Source organism: Ambystoma mexicanum, chromosome 6p (genome assembly GCF_040938575.1).
Source record: "Ambystoma mexicanum isolate Mex_15411 chromosome 6p, UKY_AmexF1_1, whole genome shotgun sequence".
Lineage (NCBI taxonomy): Eukaryota > Metazoa > Chordata > Amphibia > Caudata > Ambystomatidae > Ambystoma > Ambystoma mexicanum.
In genome coordinates this window covers 791,031,682-791,050,955 of record NC_090935.1, presented here as the reverse complement: position 1 = coordinate 791,050,955, position 19,274 = coordinate 791,031,682, and the positions used below count along the sequence as shown (strand labels likewise).

Here is a 19,274-nt window from a genome sequence, read left to right as displayed (position 1 = left end):
ACGAGCCATCTTCTGAGAATTCCTAGGAGTTTCCCGAGCTGCAGAACCCTAAAACCTTGATACCTGCTCCCCATTTCGAGTGCATCGTTGTGGAAAGGCTAAATCCATCCAAATCTTTGCTGAACCCATAAGGACACTCTAGAGATCTGATCCAACTCGCCCAGACCCCACCAGAGTGTGGGACTGCAGTAAGCGAAGAAGATTGCCGGGCGATCCGTTTCCTTTGTTGGTGCTGCAGAAACTGCGCCAAAACCGGAGCGAGAACCAAGAAGACGCTGAAAGTCATGCCACAGGTCCTCCCTTGAGACTGATGCTAGGAGATCCTGTCCATGGTCCTGCCTTCAGTCACCAGATCAAGGCATCTGGAGGTCGGGTCCAGAGCTGCAACATCGCAGAGCATCCAGTACAAATCTTTTCTTCTAACCTAAGGTACTGTGGGGAAAAAGGTATTGCTTACCTGATTCCAAGAAGTCGCTCCAGAGTGTTGGAGTGCACGTAGAGGTGTCCAGGGCAACCCTCTCTTACCACTCACCCAAGCCCCTGCTGTGTCCCCTTCTCAAGTCCGTTTTAAGGTCTCCTTCGTTAGTTAACTTGCTGCTTTAATAACTCGAAATCCACAGGAACTCTTTGTAATTCGCTGATTGTCAAGACTTCAAGCTCTCTCCGAACTGCCTTTAGCTAGGGTTGCGTTTTTGGACTTAACAGACTTACTAGGTGAAAAATCTCCTCTAGAACCTGGAACTAAGCTCATGCTACACTAACTAACCATTTTCCTCCCTTTCAGTGACTTTACTAAATGTGTTCGCAGAGTATATGTACTACCCTATAAACCGCATGAGTGCGCAATAACCGATAATATGATAACATTGTCTTTTCCCTTTATGTTGCTACAAATGTAACTGCGAACAAACACAAAAGTGAAAGTGCCCTTTTGAAGTGTATTATCAAGTTTTCTAACGTAAAAGTGTGAAGTATTTAAATTGATTCTGGTGTAAATATAAAAAATATAAGTAAGTGCTTCTTGGTTGTGCCTGTTTAGCTAAGATTGTGTACTTACCTACAGCTTATATTTTCCTCTTAAGATAAGCCTAACTGCTCTGCCACTCTACCAAGGCCCTGAGCTAATACAGACTGATACTTGGAGATCTACAAACCACTCGGATAGCTTACTAAAGTAAAGTCTTACTATCAGTAGGACTTTAGGAAATGTCCCCTAACACGAGCTGTTACCCAACAGACTCTCTCGTTGGATAGTGCTCTGCATTTTGGAGTGCTACCCTCTTGTCCCCACGACTGGTGCTCAGGAACCAGCGCCTGCTTGGCTGTAGCGAGACAGAATCAGCTGGATCACTTTTCTTCTGTTTGGGCTTGGGGGTACTTACCTTCTTGCCTTAAGTCATGCTGTCTCGCTTGAGATTTGCACTTACTTAACTTTAAGTTGATTTCAACTCCCCTTTGCACAAGCCTAACAGCTTGTGTGTCTTCAGTGATTTCCTTTGAACCATCTGACTTGGTGAAAGACTCGATCCAAGAAGTGCATCCAACTATAGACTATAGACTTTGTCCAAATGACTTTGGCTGTCATGGCTCCCTAAAAGCATCTTTCTGAATCCATTGCCTTTGGCATTACTTATCCCTCCATAGGTTGTAGCTTGTTGAATACTGTTACTGCTGGGAAAGGCCTACCTAGATTTCATTGGAGGATTCAGTTCTCCTCACATTATAAGAAACTGTTCTAACCTTTATACTTTCCTTAACCCTTCCTTCCTGAAACTCAGAATCTGAAAAGTGTATTGGTGTTATATATTAATGCAGTACTATCCTTGTTATTTAAGTCTGAGAACAGAGTCCCGGATACCTCGCACTTAGCTTGCAAAAAAGGGATAAATATCTGCACACTTGGTGGAGTGAGTTCAGGGGTATTCACACGTCTGTCCGTGTGCTGTTCTTTGTGGATTGACTGCCAATCCACGGAGAACAGCAGACGGACAGACGTGCTCACTCAGCCTAAACAGGCAAATAATCATCCAAAACTGATCACAACTGCAGCCTATACAAGGACCCCCATCCAGGGACCTCTGGGCCCAGCCACCTACATGATAGCCTTGATAAAGACCCTAGAGGTCAAAACACTTGTCGGCTGACCACAAAAGACTATATGGCTCTTCCAAAATAAATACCACTGAACTCGAACAAGTGGGCGGATATTTATCTCTTTCTACAAGCTAAGTGCGAGGTATCCGGGACTTTCTTCTCAATCTTTACCCAAGGAGGTATGAGAACGCGTCCCACTACCCGTGACCTTGCAGCTAACTAACTAATCACATCTATCTCAGAGCGGAGCGCCGGACGTGTTCCAATACTAGGGCCCAACCCCACTTATTTTGTAAGTCACTTCAGGGTGTACAAGAAATGTATTAGCATCTCCAAAGAGTATTCACCAGCTTTATTGATTTTGAAAAGTAATTCCAAAGTTCGCTTGAACAGTTGCAAACCATTGCCTTTTTAAGGAATGCTTATATCAAACTGATGTTAAATAAATCCATTATTTATAACTGAAACCTTGAGTGTAAGTGTTACTTGGTTACTTGTATTGATGAATTTCATCTGTACAGTTCACATGTACCCCTCTTGAGATAGGCCTGGCTGCTGAGTCACACTACCAACTTGTATAGTACAGACCTATACCAAAAGGTGGGTTACCTAATAACGAGCAGATAAGTCTTGCGTAGTCTCACACAGTGTGACCGCACCAATTGTTACATAACACTGCTCATATGAGATATTGTGTTCTTCACAAGGTTTTTCCAGCCATTGTTGTATAAATATAATTAGGCGAGATGCAGTATTGTTATTATACAACCAGGCTTGATATCCATTCTTTTCATTGCACACATTTGATTGCTTTCCTCCTCTCTGCAAAGAGATAAAGGGGCTTTGGAGAAATATCACATGGTCGTGGTTAACATAGCCTATACAGTATTTCCATCATCATGTCTCGTGGATTACCTGCCTTATATTTCTGACCATTACCTAACAGCAGATAGAGCTGCATTTAAGTGTAATATCTGATGTGGTTGGGTTGATAAGATAGATGCAGACTTGGTTACCTTGAGCTCTAACATGTAATTCTCTTGTTGTAGGCTTTGTACGAAAGCGGATTCCCTGTTCCCAAACCATACGACTACAACAGACACGCGGTTGTTATGGAACTTGTCAATGGTTATCCATTGTAAGTATGGAGTATTTGATTTACTTTTCTTGCACTACCTATTCTCAGGAAAGCAATTCTATTTAGGACTGGAATCCTCTGCAAAGGCATTTCTGAGGCAACTTGATCAGCTTACAAGTAGCTTGAAATAAACCTCCTTTTTATATGGGTGCTGATCCAAGCTCTGAATTGCATTTAACTTTGAGGTATTGTGATGAATGTATTCTTGGCAGTTTGCAGTATCTTATTCTAAAGATTGGCTGGCAATTTGAGAAATTAGCATATAGTGACAGCTTATTTCATGTGAGCTTATGCATTGCTTGAACAGGATTCTGTGATGCTTCCTCTTATTTCCAGCCAGTTCTTTTTAGTGACCAATCTCCTTAAACTCCATGCTCATTCCGTCCTTCTTCACTTTCCTACCCATTCAAATCTCCTTTGTCTCCATATTACGTCAGTTCCCTGGGTCTATTGGGTTCTTCCAATACGTCAGTGTTTGACCTATCCTTTCACAGTCTCTGGGACTAGTCAGCCCAACCTCTGAATTCATGAATTAACAATTCTCCCTTCTGTGCCCATTCCATCATTCCATAAGAGACTATGCCCATTCATCTTAGCTTCACCCCATACCCATTAAAACCATCCTCTGCTAACTGCAGGCAAGCCTCCAAATTAATAACAATGTTGATGTTAAGCTTTAGTGAATGTGCCAGAGGGAGTCCGCCAGTCCTTTCTATTCCAACTGCATATCAAGTTGCTGTACAGCTATGACCATCACAGCTAAATTAATATGCTTTAAAGTATTGAGAGGTTAAGTCTATTTTTCTGTATTTTTGTTTTGCACAATGCACTTGTGCATGTTTGACATGAACGATTAATGGGTCTTCAACTGCATCTGAAGTCTAAAGTACCATTATAATAATACTGGGAAGGATAGTTTGTCACATGGCTTTTGCAACTGTTTGTGTGTTAAAGTGTTCTTCTGCTTAACAACACTGGTGTCCCGTAAACTGTTTTCTACAGAAATCTCACTCATTGGCATAGTTTGAAATGCCAGAGAAATCTCTCATGCAGAATGATACTTAGAAGCACTTCTCTATAAAGTTTGTTTTGCCATATTTTACTTCCACTTTTATTTGGAAGGTTGATATTGAACTAAGTTTAAATGAAGAATATACCACTATGCAGGCAGTTTTTAAAATATATTTGGAGTGATATTTCTTTACATAATTTATTTTGATACTTTCATTTTGTGCCATTTTACATTACTTAAAAGTCAAACTATTGAAAAATGTTTATTTGATTTAACCATACTCCCTCTCCAATTCCATCAATGCCATCACATTTTATTGTCGTTTCCAGGGGTGACCCCACATATTCACTGTGAAAAATATATTGTGAATGGCTCCTTTGTCCATACTATTGTTAAATCTTATCCTCTTAGCTGCTGCCTTACCCTGGATATCTGTTAGAAGTGCTGCAGGGCTGAGCATGCGCAGAAGCTGGCAGGAATCATGACAGACCAGGCAGCGAGCTTCACCAGTCTAGACAACTAGTGTAAGTGCTGCCCACAAATGTAGGGAATAGAGCAACCTGTAGAAATATTTAATTATTTAATGTATATATTCAGCTAGGGTGACATGCCTCTCATGTCTCCTGATATTCAATCTCACCCTACAAATCTTGGTAAGAAAAACAGTGGGTTTAAAACTCTAAATGTATTAAAAGAATGACATTCCGAGACAGGGTGAATCTGTGGAGGAGGTGGGTGAGGGATTGGATTGGAGACAAATGCTCAATGAGCTGATGACTACACAGGACTTGCGCCCACCCTGAATGGGAAAGGCTGAGGAGAAGAACAAAGACTCTGGATGTCCGTAGGGAGGGTGTTGGGAGGGAGGAAATGGGAGGGAATGATATGCTTGGTATTCTATTGGGGAAATGCTTTGCTCCTATTGGTACGGATATTGCTCAGAATGTTTACTCGTACAGTATGCAAAAGTGGGTTGTTAATGGTTTTGTACATTGGTTACAAATTGTGACAATTTAAAAATAAATTAAAAAAAAAAAGAATTAAATTCCATTTGAAACAAAGGTGGTCTTCAGCTTTACCAAGGAAAACACTATGTTACAGTTATAGGAACAATATGTCAACAAAACTAATTTTCCCTGCCTGTTTGAATCTCTACTGGTTTACAGGTAAACATTGTTCATTTTCAATCTTAATTGTATCTAGCTCTCTTTCTCGCTCTCGCCTAAGAGGTACCTGCACTGAAATGCCCGGCTTTGTGGTGTTCTGCTTACATTTTTCTTTTTCAAAGTTGAAAACGGAACATCGGGGAGACTTGAGGAGGACTTGCATAGTATACTTGCCAACAACCTCAAACCCACCTTCCAACTACTGTTAGGTGACTTTAACTTAGGATTTAATGATCCAGCAGATAAACATGCCCTGGAAATAGCCAATTCCCTTAATGCACTCGGCCCATCGCAAAAAGTAAACAAACCTACTCATTTTAAGGGTAGAACCTTATACTGGGTAGCCGATCACAACTGTACAGCTACGATTACCTCCATCACCCCACAATCATGGACTGACCATTCACTTGTGTCCTTCACGTTATCAACTACCAGACATCAACACATGGCCTTACAAAAAGCACCACCTTGTCTAACTAGAAATAAAAAGAATATCACAGTGGACAACGTGATTCCTGCTATTCTTCCTACTCTAAATTCTTTGCCTGATAATCTTGACGCTAGCACCCTGGTGCATGAATATAACAAAATCATGCTCTCCACTTTGGATAAAATTGCCCCTCTCAAACTAAGATCAAGTAAAGCCTAAGCCCACCTCAACAAGTGGTTCACTCCACAATTAAAGGACCTACGCCTACTGAAAAGAAAGTGTAAAACCGCCTGGAGACTATGCCCCTCCAGTGAGAACAAAAAGAAGTTAACTACTACTTCAACGCACTATTCTGGCAAAACGAAATTCTTATAACGAACGCATTGCCAATTCTAACTCAAGTATGAAAGAATTATTTACCATACTAAAAGAACTAGAGTCCCCGATCCCTATACCCGATACATGCAACAAAAATAAGATCTGGTGCTCAGATATTCAACAAGCACTAACCAATAAAATAAACACTCTCAAAAATAAAATTTAAATAAAGAAAGACGCTCTGAACCTACCACAGCCCGCTAACTCTATCCCACCTAGCGACTTGACTACTGATCAGATTAACAGATTCCGCTTCACCAAAACATCTGTTTTAGAGGTAGAAAAAATCATTTTATCCCTCAAACCATCCAACTGCAAAGGAGATATTTGCCGAGCACATATTATAAAAGATGCTGCCAGAGACCTTTCTCCATTTATCTCTAAACTGATCAATGCTTCATCCTCCTCTGGCACCATCCCAGCCAACCTAAAACAATCTTGGGTTATCCCACTCCTAAAGAAGCAAACTATTGATCCACTTATTGCCACCAACTACTGCCCTATCACGACGGTACCATTTCTACTTAAAATATTGGCCAAAGTTGCTTATACTGCGATTCAAAAACACCTGGAGCTTCACAAGCTCTTAGGGGTCAGACAATCAGGCTTCCGCCCGCTACATGGGACAGAAACTGCCTTGATAGATCTGAAAACACAAATTGATGAGTTGAGAGATAAAGGGAAGACAGCATTGCTCTTATTACTTGATCTTTCAGCTGCATTCGAACTGGTGGATCACAAGGTCCTCTGCAGGCACCTGGACTCAGCAGCCCATTTATCCATAGATGCTATCAAATGGATAGAATCATTCCTGAGTGATAGAACTATGAGAGTGTTCTCCCCATCGGCAGCGGCAGACCCCACCCCGATCCTGTGCGGGGTACCTCAGGGCTCATGCATGTCTCCGACTCTATACAATATATTCACCAAACCTTTGTTCGATGATTTGGACCTTATGGGTATGACCTACACTAACTATGCAGATGATACACAGATTCTCCTCCCGCTTTCTGGGGATCATGGCAAGGACCTGGCGCTGGTGAATAGGGTCCATCTCATTATTCAGGCATGGATGGCCACCCACGGTCTCTGCCTGAATGATGACAAGACAGAGTTGATACTTCTAGGTACCCCCTCTAACATTACTAAACTGGGTCATGAATATGCATCATTCATTATTGATGGAAATAACACTATAGAATCTAAGGGGGTAAAAACCCTGGGTTTCTACCTGGATTCAACTAGGTCCTTCAACAAACAAGTGAAATCCCTGGCCTCTACCACAGCCTACACGTGCAAGCTTATCAGAGCTGGTAAGCCTTTCCTCTCAAATGACAGCTGCATTATCCTGGCCAGAGCATTAATTCTCCCCAAGTTAGACTATTGCAATGCTCTCTACAGTGGCGCCAACAAAGCCAGTATCCAGAGATTACAAATCCTACAAAATAACGCTCTTAGAGCCGCACTAGGCATTGACAAAAGAGCACACTAGACCTCGACTAGACGTCAGTACAAATGGCTCTCTAACCATAATAAAATACAGCTAAAAAGTACCTCCTTGACACATAAAGCATTAAACAATGCTGCCCCTAGTTACTTAACAGACAAACTGATGAGAAGAACTTCCAACAGGCCTACAAGAGTTAGTAACATGAATTGTCTTGTGATACCGAGATTCAGACTTACCAAGATTGGTGGTAACAGTTTTCCTGTGAAGGCTGCCAAACTTTGGAACTCCTTGCCCTACGAGCTGAGAGTTGACCAACCCTATCTACGCTTTAGAAAGAGTTATGTCTCTTATCTCAACCTGACTGAAGGCTGGTTTGAACTGACACAATTGCCTACACCATGCTGCCCATTATTGTAAATTATTGTACATTATATTTGAAACTGCACTGTATATATTGGAATTGTATTTTATCTGAACCTGTATATCTACACTCTGTCTTGTATTTAAATTCACTTGCATATTCATGATGTTATACTGTTAACCACTTTGAAACTTTGTAAGCCCTGCACCTTCTTATTGCTGTGCCCTGTTACCCCTGGGTTTGGTGTGCATTAGAAATAAAGAAACAAACAAACAAACTGCTAGGTGGTGCGGACCAAGATAGTCGTGTAAATAGTAGCTCTCGTCCCTCCGTGTATGAAAGAGGGTTTGAGAAGGCCTGGTGTGGTGATAAGGGTCAGAAACCGTGGAACCCCCCGCCCCGCAGTGCCTTAGACCCCTCGAGGGATCCATTCTGGTGGTGTAGCTGGCATAGAGGGAGATTGCGCAAGGCGTAGCCATGGAGCCGCAGTGAGGCCTAAGTTCTGTGTGCACTCGTCGACCCTGTCGGAGACGGAGTGGCAGTGCAGCAAACAGACAAGCGAGCCTGGCAGGGGCCAGTGGAGGCCCGGGTGATGACCGCAGGGGAATTACTCTGCTGGCCTGGTGAGAGTCACTTTCCATGTGAGAAGTTCGGACGGAATACATGGCGCAGTGTACCCGGGCGTGACTTTGATGCACAGATCACAGGAGTAAAGAGCTAACTGTGTCTGAGGCCGACGAACTGGAGGCATGCAGTACATGCTGGCTGTCTGTCTTGGGGCGTCGGACCCGGGAGGTAGGTCCTGGCAGGTCCTGAGTGACGCGCTGAGGATAGTATGGAAACCAGTGTGGTGGAAAACAGTTCTACATGGACCATGGAGGAAAGTGGAGGCCCCAGCCTTGCGGTTTCTGTGAGATCCTGATCTGCCTGGGATCAGGGTGAGCCTTAAGGCCCAATGTGTCGGAAATGGTTTGGGTACAGAATTAGAAGGAGCCTATTGATACTGGCACATTGTGAGGTGGCAGGCGTCGAGGCGTCTATTGCTCTGTTACAGCGATTCAGGCAATCACGATCCAATATGGCAGAGGGGGAACCCTCGCTCGCTGAGAAGCCTTCCAACCTAGCCACGAAGGAGGACATTGGAGACATCCTGGCAGAGCTCAAAGCATTGCGAGGGGATATACAGGCTTCTATAGCAAACCTCAAAGGGTTGAGAATATTGAGGCTAAAATGGAAGGCCTGGAAAATAACCAGTTGAGCGTGGATTTGGTTGAAATGAGGTTGGATGCCAGGATGACGGAGATAGACGTGAGGGAGAAGAACATTTTTTTTAAACAGAGAAACAACCAGCATGTCCTTGGTCTGAAGGAGAGGGACGGGGAATCTTCCAGGGACGTGGAGGTGCAGAGAAGGGAGATAAACCACCTTTTCGTGAAGGAAGGGGGAAGGAAGTCCTGTTGGAGCAGGCTCACAGAGGAAGGAAGGCCTAAGGAGAGGGCCCTCGTTCAGTAGTGGTCTGATTTCAACGGAGAAGGCAGAGGTGTTGGCTCCAGCTAGGTCTATGCAAGATTTGATGTATGAAGGAGGGACCATTCAAATTTTTCAGGACCTAATGGGTCTCACTTTGGCCAGGAGAGAGATTGCTGTCAGTTGACACACTATGGCTTTCAAGTAAGGGAATCCAATGTCGTTGGACGTAGCCTTTTGCTCTGGTGTTTGAATATGAGGGGGAAAACTACAGGATCACCATGTCCTGGTAGGCCTCCGAGGTGCACAGCTTTCTAGCTAGTCGAGATTCCTCTGTCTTGCAGCACCTGGGAGAGGTGGACATGTCGGACAGGTGCTAACGATTGCAGTGGCTGGCACAGCCAACAAAAGGCATGAGAGGCAGGAGATTCATGCACACCCCTTTCCTGGTGAAATGATGTACAGAAATAGAAGTTCAAGGTCCTTATGTGTGTGGGCGTTGATTGCCCGGCTGTGGAGCACAGGGGAGGGAGTGATGCCCTAACGGCCTGCTTTTGCAGTTTCGCATCAGGGGCGTGGGGGCAAGGGAGGGTATTTTGTTGAGATGTTTGGTTTGTTATTGTTGTTTAAATCAAGGGGGGGTGGTAGTGCAAAGTGTATAGGGTATTGGTTGGAGTAGATAGATGGGGAAGCATTTTGGGGGAGATGTTACTTTTGGAAATTAATGAGGTAAGTGGAGGGCACGCACTCTCCGATGGAATGGCATTCGCCGTGATGGCCACACCCGCGAGAGGCCTGCTAAGGGTGGGAACCCCTCAATGTCAAGGGATTGAACTCAAAATCTAGTACTGGTTTCACGAGAGGTGTCGAGTGCTTGCTCGACTATCTTTATTTTTGCAGGAGTCCCGACAAGGGTCGGAGGGGGTCAGGTGAAGGGTAGGCAGGTGGATGAGGAAGTTTGGGTATCTGAGCAGGTCAAGAGGGGTGGCATTGGGAATGTACTCCACAAAAAAGGCTGCATTTATTTAATCAGTAGGTTACTAGGTGGCGGGATGGGCGTCTCCTTGTTAACCAGGGAGAATTGGCAGGGGTACGGTTGGTGTGGGCCTCAGTTTACTGTCCGAACAACAGGCAGCTGCTTTTCTGTCAGCGGGCATTGGACGCAGTGTTGGCAGTGGATGGATATGTGGTAATTGTGGGCAGGGATTTCAACTTGTGGGTGGAAAGGGATCTCGACAGATGCTCGCTAAAGGAACCTGGGGGCTGGGAGGATGCCAGAGCAGAGAGGGTCCTTTGGACACATACCGACAGATAGGGGTTTGTCTGATATTTGGAGGAATGCTCACCCTCAAGAAGAGTTCCACTTTCTATTGTACCCCGCACAATACATAAACGAAGTGTGACAAATCCCACAATGTCATCACTCCTTCTGAAGGGGGAATCCTTTCCCATGAGGCCATAGTGGTGAGGGCACTACCTGATAGTCTCCCTGGGGTGGTACTCAGCGGGTGGATCTCATAGGAGGGAAACCCCCCTTTGGGACCAGTGACGACCACATCGGAAGAACGCAGTATTCACACCATGTACATGACTGTGGTATCCCTTTCCAGACTCACCCCACCTTTCCTTCCTCTCCTCATTCTTTTTCAAACCTTTACAAAAGCATTACCGATAGAGAGTACTCGGACGAAGAGAAGTCTTGGTGAGTTACCACATCAACATTCACTCAGTACTGAGACAAAGAGGGAATTTTGAGCAATTCCCGCGTGACCATTGGAACCGCTTTCATCAGTCTAGTGGTTCACGAATAGTGATTGGAGGAAGCAAGATAAAAACCAACAAAGGGCTTGACAGGACATCAAGCCCGCCCTGGAGGAACTGCAAGAGCCAGGAAGAGCCTGATTTATAGCAGGTGCTGACCGGGACACCGAAATGAAGGAGCGGGAGTCCGGGGCCAGTCCATGACGTGAGGACCACACGGCCCGCAAGCGGACCAAGACTCCAGACAACCGGAGATCCGGGGACTGCAAAAGTACGAAGACACGACATCCCTGAAAGGGAGAAGCCTGCAGAGCTGCCGAAAGGTAGAAGGAAGCTCCGGAAAGTTACTGCGGAAAGTGCCACGAACTAATCCAGCTGCCTTAAGGGAGTCGGCACTCATGTAAGCCATACCACAAGGTAAGCAGGGAACCCAAATGGCTCTGAAACCTCAAGGAGGTGGTTGCAAAGTTGGAAAAGGAGGGTCTGTGATAGGCAAGATTGTATGCAGTACCCTTTGGGTGCACTACAACAACCCTGACCTCCTGGCAATAGGGACCCAACCTTTGGTATAAGTCTGAACTACACAGGTTGGTAGTGTGGTCGAGCAGCCAGGCTTATCTCAAGAGGGGTCAATGTGAGCAGTAATGTTGTGAGACAGTTTCACAGTACAGTTATTCAAATAAACAATTACGCTCAAGGTTTCTTGATAAAACAATTATTAATGTATTTCACAGTCGGTTATATAAGCCTTCTTTAGAAAGGGAGCAAAACATATAACACTTAAATATATTTCAAAAACACCCTTAGTTTCTCCTAATCGGAGGATATCCATTGGGGATGCACACAGACACATCCTACACCCTCAGGTACTTGAACACTGTGGACATTGATTTATCACTGGTACATTTAGAGCAATACTGAGTTTGGTGCAAAAGGTAGAATAGAGGAATAAAACAAAGGTTAACAAATAATTCAGAAACAGGTAAGTACTTTTTAAAACCTTCCATTGTTCAGTAAATAAACCCTTTCCTGGGGAAAAGGTAAAGCACAGAGTCAGAGGTAAGAAGGGTCACTCAGGGAGCCAGGTCAGCCAATGTTAATTGCACAATGTCAAGGGGGACTGAAGATCTTCTTTGCAGGTAGTTAAACTGTCTCACACAATGTTTGTAGAAATGTTTGTAAAAAATTAGAACACTTGAAGCGCCACAAGCTGGGAGGCTTGTAAACGGCAAATCTTTAGCAACTCTGCAAGGTAACCAAGACAGGTCTCAACTGAGAGCAAGCAAGGCTACACAACAAGAGGTAAGTTCTTTAGACTTTACATTACCTCTGGTTAGAAGAAATTGTTCCAGCTGGCTTCTGTTCCTGTACAGCTCTGCAGATCCTGTTGTTCCTGGGCCTCAGTCGTGGGGACAAGATGGAGGACATCTGGGGACTCCTGCTCTGCAACGGGACAATCAGCGGCAGAAATGGGCAAACTTCAATTCACTGGTCCTTCGGTGTTTCAGCTCCTCGCGTCTGTTAGCAAATAGGAACACTGCGGTTCTCGGATACCACTTCAGACTTTCCTTGCTTCTGGGTGTCCAGCACTCTGTTGAGGTGGCTCAGGCTAGGGCAGTCCTGCAACAGGGAAGTCTGGAGGATCTTCCTAGTGCTCAGGCCCGACTTAAAAGCTGGTGTTCTCTCCTTGGCTCTTCTGTTCCAGCAGCAACTGAAGTGGAAATGCAACCAGCTTCGAGAGGATGTCCAGACGGGCTTACCTTGGAGTTGATTGGTCCCACCAACTCAAAGGGAGAATCCATCCTTGCAGGGTTTCTCTAGTCGAGGCGAATTCAGAGCTTCAGCACAGCAGCAGAGCTTCACCGGGCAAACCAATGGTCCAGGAGTTGCAACAGGCGTCTCTTCCAAGTTCTTCTTCGGATTCCTTCGTCCAGTGGTCGACTCTGCCTTCCAAGCCAAAAAGCCTTGCCTTTTATGCAGGTTTCTCCCATTCACTCCAGCCCAGCTGTCAATCACACAACAGGGTGGCTGTCCTTGCCCGACAGCCAGCCGGCCAATCACCTTTGGGTGCATTCCTTTAACCAAGGGGATTAAGCACATGGAGTTTCGGGCACCTCCCTTACTTCCTGCCCCTCCCAGACATACTGGAGCCAGAGGCGGGCTTCACTCTTAAATCCCGCCAATGTCAAAAAGGAACAAAAAGACGAAACCTGATTTGGTGCGCAGAGTAAAACTCAAGAAGGACCTTTCTAACAAGAAATGGTGAAAAAACAAGACCGGGCCATTTTGACAAAATGGGCACCCATGGGTGCTTTACTCCAGCTGCAAACACAGCCCGTGGTAAAAACACACAATGGTAGTAAAAAGTAAACCACTTCCACCAGCCATTAATTGTAGAAAGAGTAACATAAAAATGTTACATGAGAAATTAGACAAAGGGTATACTAAGTAACCCCTCCAACACCATATGGTAAGCTAGTGTGTGCTGGCTCTAGAAAGTTACACAATGTAAGTAAGGTCAATTTCACTTCACTACTCTTGGAAACAGTAGTTTATCCAAGAGAAGGTATTTATCAGACTCCAAAGTCAAATGAACACCGAGAATAAATCACATTAAAATTACATGAGAGATAAAAAGTCCTAAAGTCGAGCAAAAGAGCTGGGGGTCTCTAAGGTAGAAGGGAATTAGCACGTTTCTGGGAATTCTCCCTAACAGACTTATACTAAGGCTTGGCAGGAGAGTAAACCAAGTACATAAAAGGGAAAATTAAAACTGTAATTGCCGGTCTGGGACTCTCACCCAAATCATACATGGACTTGTACTAAGGCGTGGCAGGAGACTAAACCAAGCCCACAGAAGGGAAGACTAAAGTCGGAATTGCGGGTCTGGGACTCGCACTCGAATTGGAGGATAGCGCGAAGTACTTGGCAAGTTAGTGAACCAAGTCTAGCTGACCCATTATAGCCTGAAAAGTGCATCAAGGGAATGCTCCTTTGTAGGGTTTGAGAGGGAACCCGGTCTGCAGTCAGGGGTCAAGGACCCCCATTACAGCTTGGGAAGTATTGGCCTGTAGCGCAGTAACTGGTGAGAGGAAGCCAAAGCTGCTATCCAGGGTCTGGGACCCCAAGGAACTAACTTGTAAGCCTGGGGAAAGCAAGCCATTTCCCCAACAGCCAAGGAGTGGCTGAATTAATATTGAGAAACCTTATCAAGACAAGAACTGGCTTTTGCCCAGGCGAAGGGACTAATTCCTATGGATCATGAAGACCTCTCCTTTTATTTAGTTAGCTTACTGTGTAAGAGACAGAGTTGGGATTTTGACACTGGACATTGGGACGTTTTACTTTCTACATTCTGACACTAGTTATTTCTGTTGAGGCAGGCAAACCCCTCTTTCAGTTAGGGCTAGATAGGGTTTTCTTTTCCTTTTTTACCACTCAAATAAATGTTTATAGCAGAAACCATGACTACTCTGTCAGATTCTTACTTCTGCACCCTTACAGAGGATAGACTATTTATTAATGGAGAAGGGTCTGATGAACAGGGTGCTTTATTGTAAGATGAGACAGGTCGGGTGGTCGGATCATGATTTGGTTTACGTGGAGGTGGAGATGGCCGGCCTCAACAGGAGGTATTCTGTGTGAAGGTGAAACGACTCCCTTTGGCGAGATCAGGTCTTTGCGGAGCAACTGGATCAGGGGATTCTCGAGTACTTTGAGTTGAAAGACATGGGAGAGGTTGGGACTTGCACGATCTGGGAGGTGGGGAAGGCACCATGGAGGGGCCTGTTAATCCGGGAAGGGGCTAGGAAGAAAAGGGAGACGACCTTATTGGAAAACTCGCACTGAGGAAAGATAAGGGCCTTCGAGTTGAAGCTGCTTGCTTGTAGGGGCTGCACGGATGAGGAGCTTTTGCATCTCCAGCAGAAGCACTTAGGACTGAAGTCATTGAGTCTGGGAGACACATTTCATAAGCTGAAATTTTGTAAACAAAAATATTATGAGAAGGGCGATGAGACAGACACACTGTTGGCTTCTAGACTCTGGGCACAGCAAGCAGAGAGGTGGGTGGATAAAATACGTGATCCTGAAGGGTTGGTGCATGATACCCCGGACGGCATTGCAGAGTGCTTTGTCTGATTTTATGCACAACTCTATAAGAATGGGGGGTACAACTGAGGAGGTGAGACAATATCTTGGAGGGGCGGGTCTCCCAACACTTTCTCGAGAAGAATCAATGCAATTGGATTTCCCTATCACTACAACTGAGATCAAGGCGGCGAATGCTAGGATGCCCTCTGGTAAGGCCCTGGGGGAGGACGGCTACACGTTTGGTTTCTACAAAAAAACATGCAGGGTTATTGTTACCACATTTGACTAAGCTTTTCAATAGCATATTGGACACAGGGAAGACCCACCGCCATCTTTTAGTAAGACCCTGATATTAATAATTCCCAAAAAGGTAGAGATTCGACCAGATGTCCATCCTGCCGCCCCATATCCTTGCTGAATGTAGACAAAAAGATCTTTACCCATACTTTTTCCTCTGTGATGAAAACCTGATGCCCCACCTGATACATTCCGATCAAGTGGGTTTTATACAGGGCTGACAGGGGGCTGACACGCTCAGTAAGACTTTGAATTTGATGGAATTTTCTAGATTTGGATGCGGAAAAGGCATTTGCTTGTGTAGACTGGAGGTTTCTGTTGGCAGTGCTGGCGAAGGTGGTCCTCTGAGAAGGGACATTTAGAGGAATCGGCGCGCTGCACTCAGACCCCGCAGCCAATGTGTAGGTTAATGGGATGGGTTCTGGGACTTTTGTGTTAAAGGAGAGGGACGGGACAGAATTGGCCATTGTCACCACTGTTATTTACCTTATCAATGGCACCCTTGCCTGAGAAGATTATGATGAATCCAGAGATGGAAGGATTTATGGTGGGTGGGAAGGAATATAAGCTTGGACTGTACGCTGATGACATTCTCCTCCATCTACATCATCCCCTCACTTCTGCACCAGTGGTGTTCCGCATGATACAGGAATATGGCTCCTTGTCAGGCCTTAATGTCAATGTGGAAACATCTTTTTTGTTTCCTTATGGCAGCCACCCGGGAGATGACGTGGGTAATTTAGCCCAGCTGAATGTGCTGATTCAGAGTAAGGGTATTAAATATTCAAGTGTCCGGGTGATGAGGACTCTGAATGGGCTGCATGAGGCTAATTAACCCTCCTCTATTGACCAGCTTGTTTACCGAATTGGAGAAATGGGCTACACTTACCTTGCCCTGGATAGGTAGACTACACTGAAGATTACTTTTCCCCCCAAAATCCGTTTCCCAGATACGTGGGGCTATTATAGAGCCGCTCGCCTGAGAGCCTTTGTCCCGCATCTTGGAGGCGACAAGGATAAACAGTTGGTAGAGCTAGAGAATGTCCTGTTGTGGCCGGCAACAGTTGGCGAATGGTTGCGGGTCCTGAAGAGGCGGGTACTGCAGAGAATCTTGCCCCATGGGATGGTTGATATATGGGATCTCTGGGGTAGATGCAGGGACATCCACAAGGTCACATTTTGTCCTTCTCCTCTGAGCCACATATGGACCCATCCTGTCCGAGATAACATTGTGGAACCTCTTTGTTTCCAGCACTGGTTTGGAGCTGGAATGGAAAGGGTGGTCGGTCAATTAGTGAAAGGTGATGAGTTTATTTCCTTGTCTGAAATGGAGAGTAGCTTTCACAATGGAAGGCTCTCGGTTTTCATATTCCTGCAGGGTGTTCTGATGGCCAGAAAGTGGGCTTTTAAAGGGGTTTGATGGGTACTGAATGCATGTTGACCTTTCAGTGCACATCTAGGGGGTTGATATCTAATCTTTATCACTTCTAATAGTGAAGGGAGGAGAAGCGGAAAACCTGAGGGAAAAATGTGCAAGGGATTTGGCCTTCGAACTTGAGGATGAGGTTTGGGAAACACCTTCCACTGGGGCACATTATACCTTGATAGCCTGTCAGTAAAAATTGCATGGCCTTAAATTACTGTACAGGTGGCAATACAACCCAGTGCGGCTCTTGAGAATGTTTCGGCTGTAAGACGTGGCTGTTGGAGGCAGTGTGGGGAAAGGGCGACCTACAGGCACTAGTGGTGGGATTGTGAGAAGGTACAGAGCTTTTGGAAAAAGGTGCTAAGTTGTATCAGGACGTTGGATGGAATTGAACGGGATCTGGAACAGATGCTTGTTCTCTGTGGACTTGAGAAGCGGGAAGAAGGGTGGAGGCATCTCCCACATACGGCGCACTTCACTCTTCTAGCAGCCAATGCTTGCCTGGTCATACAGTGGAAAGGGGCTTTGTTGAAGGGTGAGAGGAAACAGCCCTTAAAGGATAGACAAATGTATCACCTGGACAACATCACAAGTGCCCTTCATGACCAGAGATCTTCTAAGGAGATGGAATGGTCGCCATTCTTGAGAAAGTATAGAGCAAGTTCAGGGTTGATTTGATGCTCGTAGATTGTGACATACATGGACAGAATTGAGTGAGAGAGCAGCCCGTCTGCAGGAATTAGTATTTTGTCTTCTGAACTGCGTGTCTATACTGAATGCTTAGTTCTCCTAAAGCCAGAGATCTGTGGTGAAATTAAAACTGTTAATTGGGGTGGAGGGAATAAATGGTAAAGGACTTGTATCGAACGGGGGCTCAAGGGCGCAGCGTACTGCAGAAAACTAGTTTTGGCCCAGGAGGGCTACCATCCATGCCTGCACCTGGCTACTGGCCACGTCCACTCACCCATATCTCCTGCAGCAAGCCCCATCAGGTCTGAAGCCTGCAGGAGCTTAAAGGCGTGGGGTGTTGCACTCCCGCAAGGTTGTTTCGCAACGGAGGGGTGCACAGCGATTCACCGGGGTGGATTCATTACGTCCCAGACCAGAACATTTGGATATTACATTTGAGGGAACTCCACTGGAAGATCATCTTGTGGTGGGGTGGTCTTGGAAATAAGATGGGATCGCAGCAAAGTGACTGTTGGCATCACACTGGTGTGTGGGCCATATCGTACACAAAAAAAGTCCTACACCTCAGCTAATTATGCAAGCCAGCATGGAGCCCAGGCGCAAGATCCTATCTGTGAGGCAGAAACCTGGAACCTATCGCTTAAGACATGATATGATATTTTATTTATAGTGCGCCTATACACATGTGTTTCAAGGTGCAACGAGGCAATGGAGGGGAACAAGACAAGGATTTTACTAGGCCCAGTGACAGTGAGATTGCACAAGTGCAGGGGAGAGGAAAGGGGAGAAATTCTGGGGGATGGGGCGGAGGAGCAATTTCAGGACATAGGATTGAAAAACAAGAGGTGCGGCCAGCAGGTGGCAGTGCAGGGGTTAAGTGCAGACAACACATGTTAGTGCAGGTAGGGGGACTGTAGGGTTGCAGATATAGCCACAAGTGCAAGGTTGCCAGGCGGCGGCCGTGCAAGTGTGCAACTGGGAGGGCAGGGAACTGGGCCCGTAGTTCAGAGGGTAGCCAGGTAACCAGTGCAGTATCAGGCAGGAGATCAGCAGGGAATAGGAAGAGAGAAGGCGGAAGCAAAGAGGAAAGTCTTGGGCTGCTTCCGGAACCAGAGATGGTTTTGTTAAAGTTTCAGAGAGGCTGGGAGGTCGTTCCAGAGGGAGGCGCCAGCCGAAGAGCGAGATCTGCCACTAACTCGTTGCTTGGAAAAGCGACGGACCCTCAAGGAGTTGGAGGTTGAGAAGCAGAGGGTTCGAGTAGGAAGATACCTCAGAAGAGAAAGCTGGAGATATGTTGGTCCCAGGCCCCAGATGGCATTGTGGACAATGCAAAGGGTCTTGAACCTCTTGAGTCTCTGTGTTGTTCTGGATGAGTGGTAGAGGGCGGAGGGTAGAGGCAGTCAGATTTAAAAGAGGCTGTTAACAGTAGTTAAGCCTAGAGAGAACCAGAGCTCTAGAGACAGTGAGCGTCTGGGGGAAGAGCAGGAAGGGGAGAATACCTCTGAGGTGGTG

General features: G+C 45.7%; 1 protein-coding gene across 1 annotated transcript in view; it reads left to right on the top strand.

Annotated features, from left to right (window-relative positions):
* Positions 1 to 19,274, top strand: part of RIOK2 (RIO kinase 2) — a 317,145-nt gene that overhangs the window by 62,290 nt on the left and 235,581 nt on the right. The window contains exon 5 of the mRNA XM_069625451.1: positions 3,144 to 3,232. Coding sequence (XP_069481552.1) covers positions 3,144 to 3,232 — 89 coding nt within the window. The remainder of the gene's footprint in view (positions 1 to 3,143; positions 3,233 to 19,274) is intronic.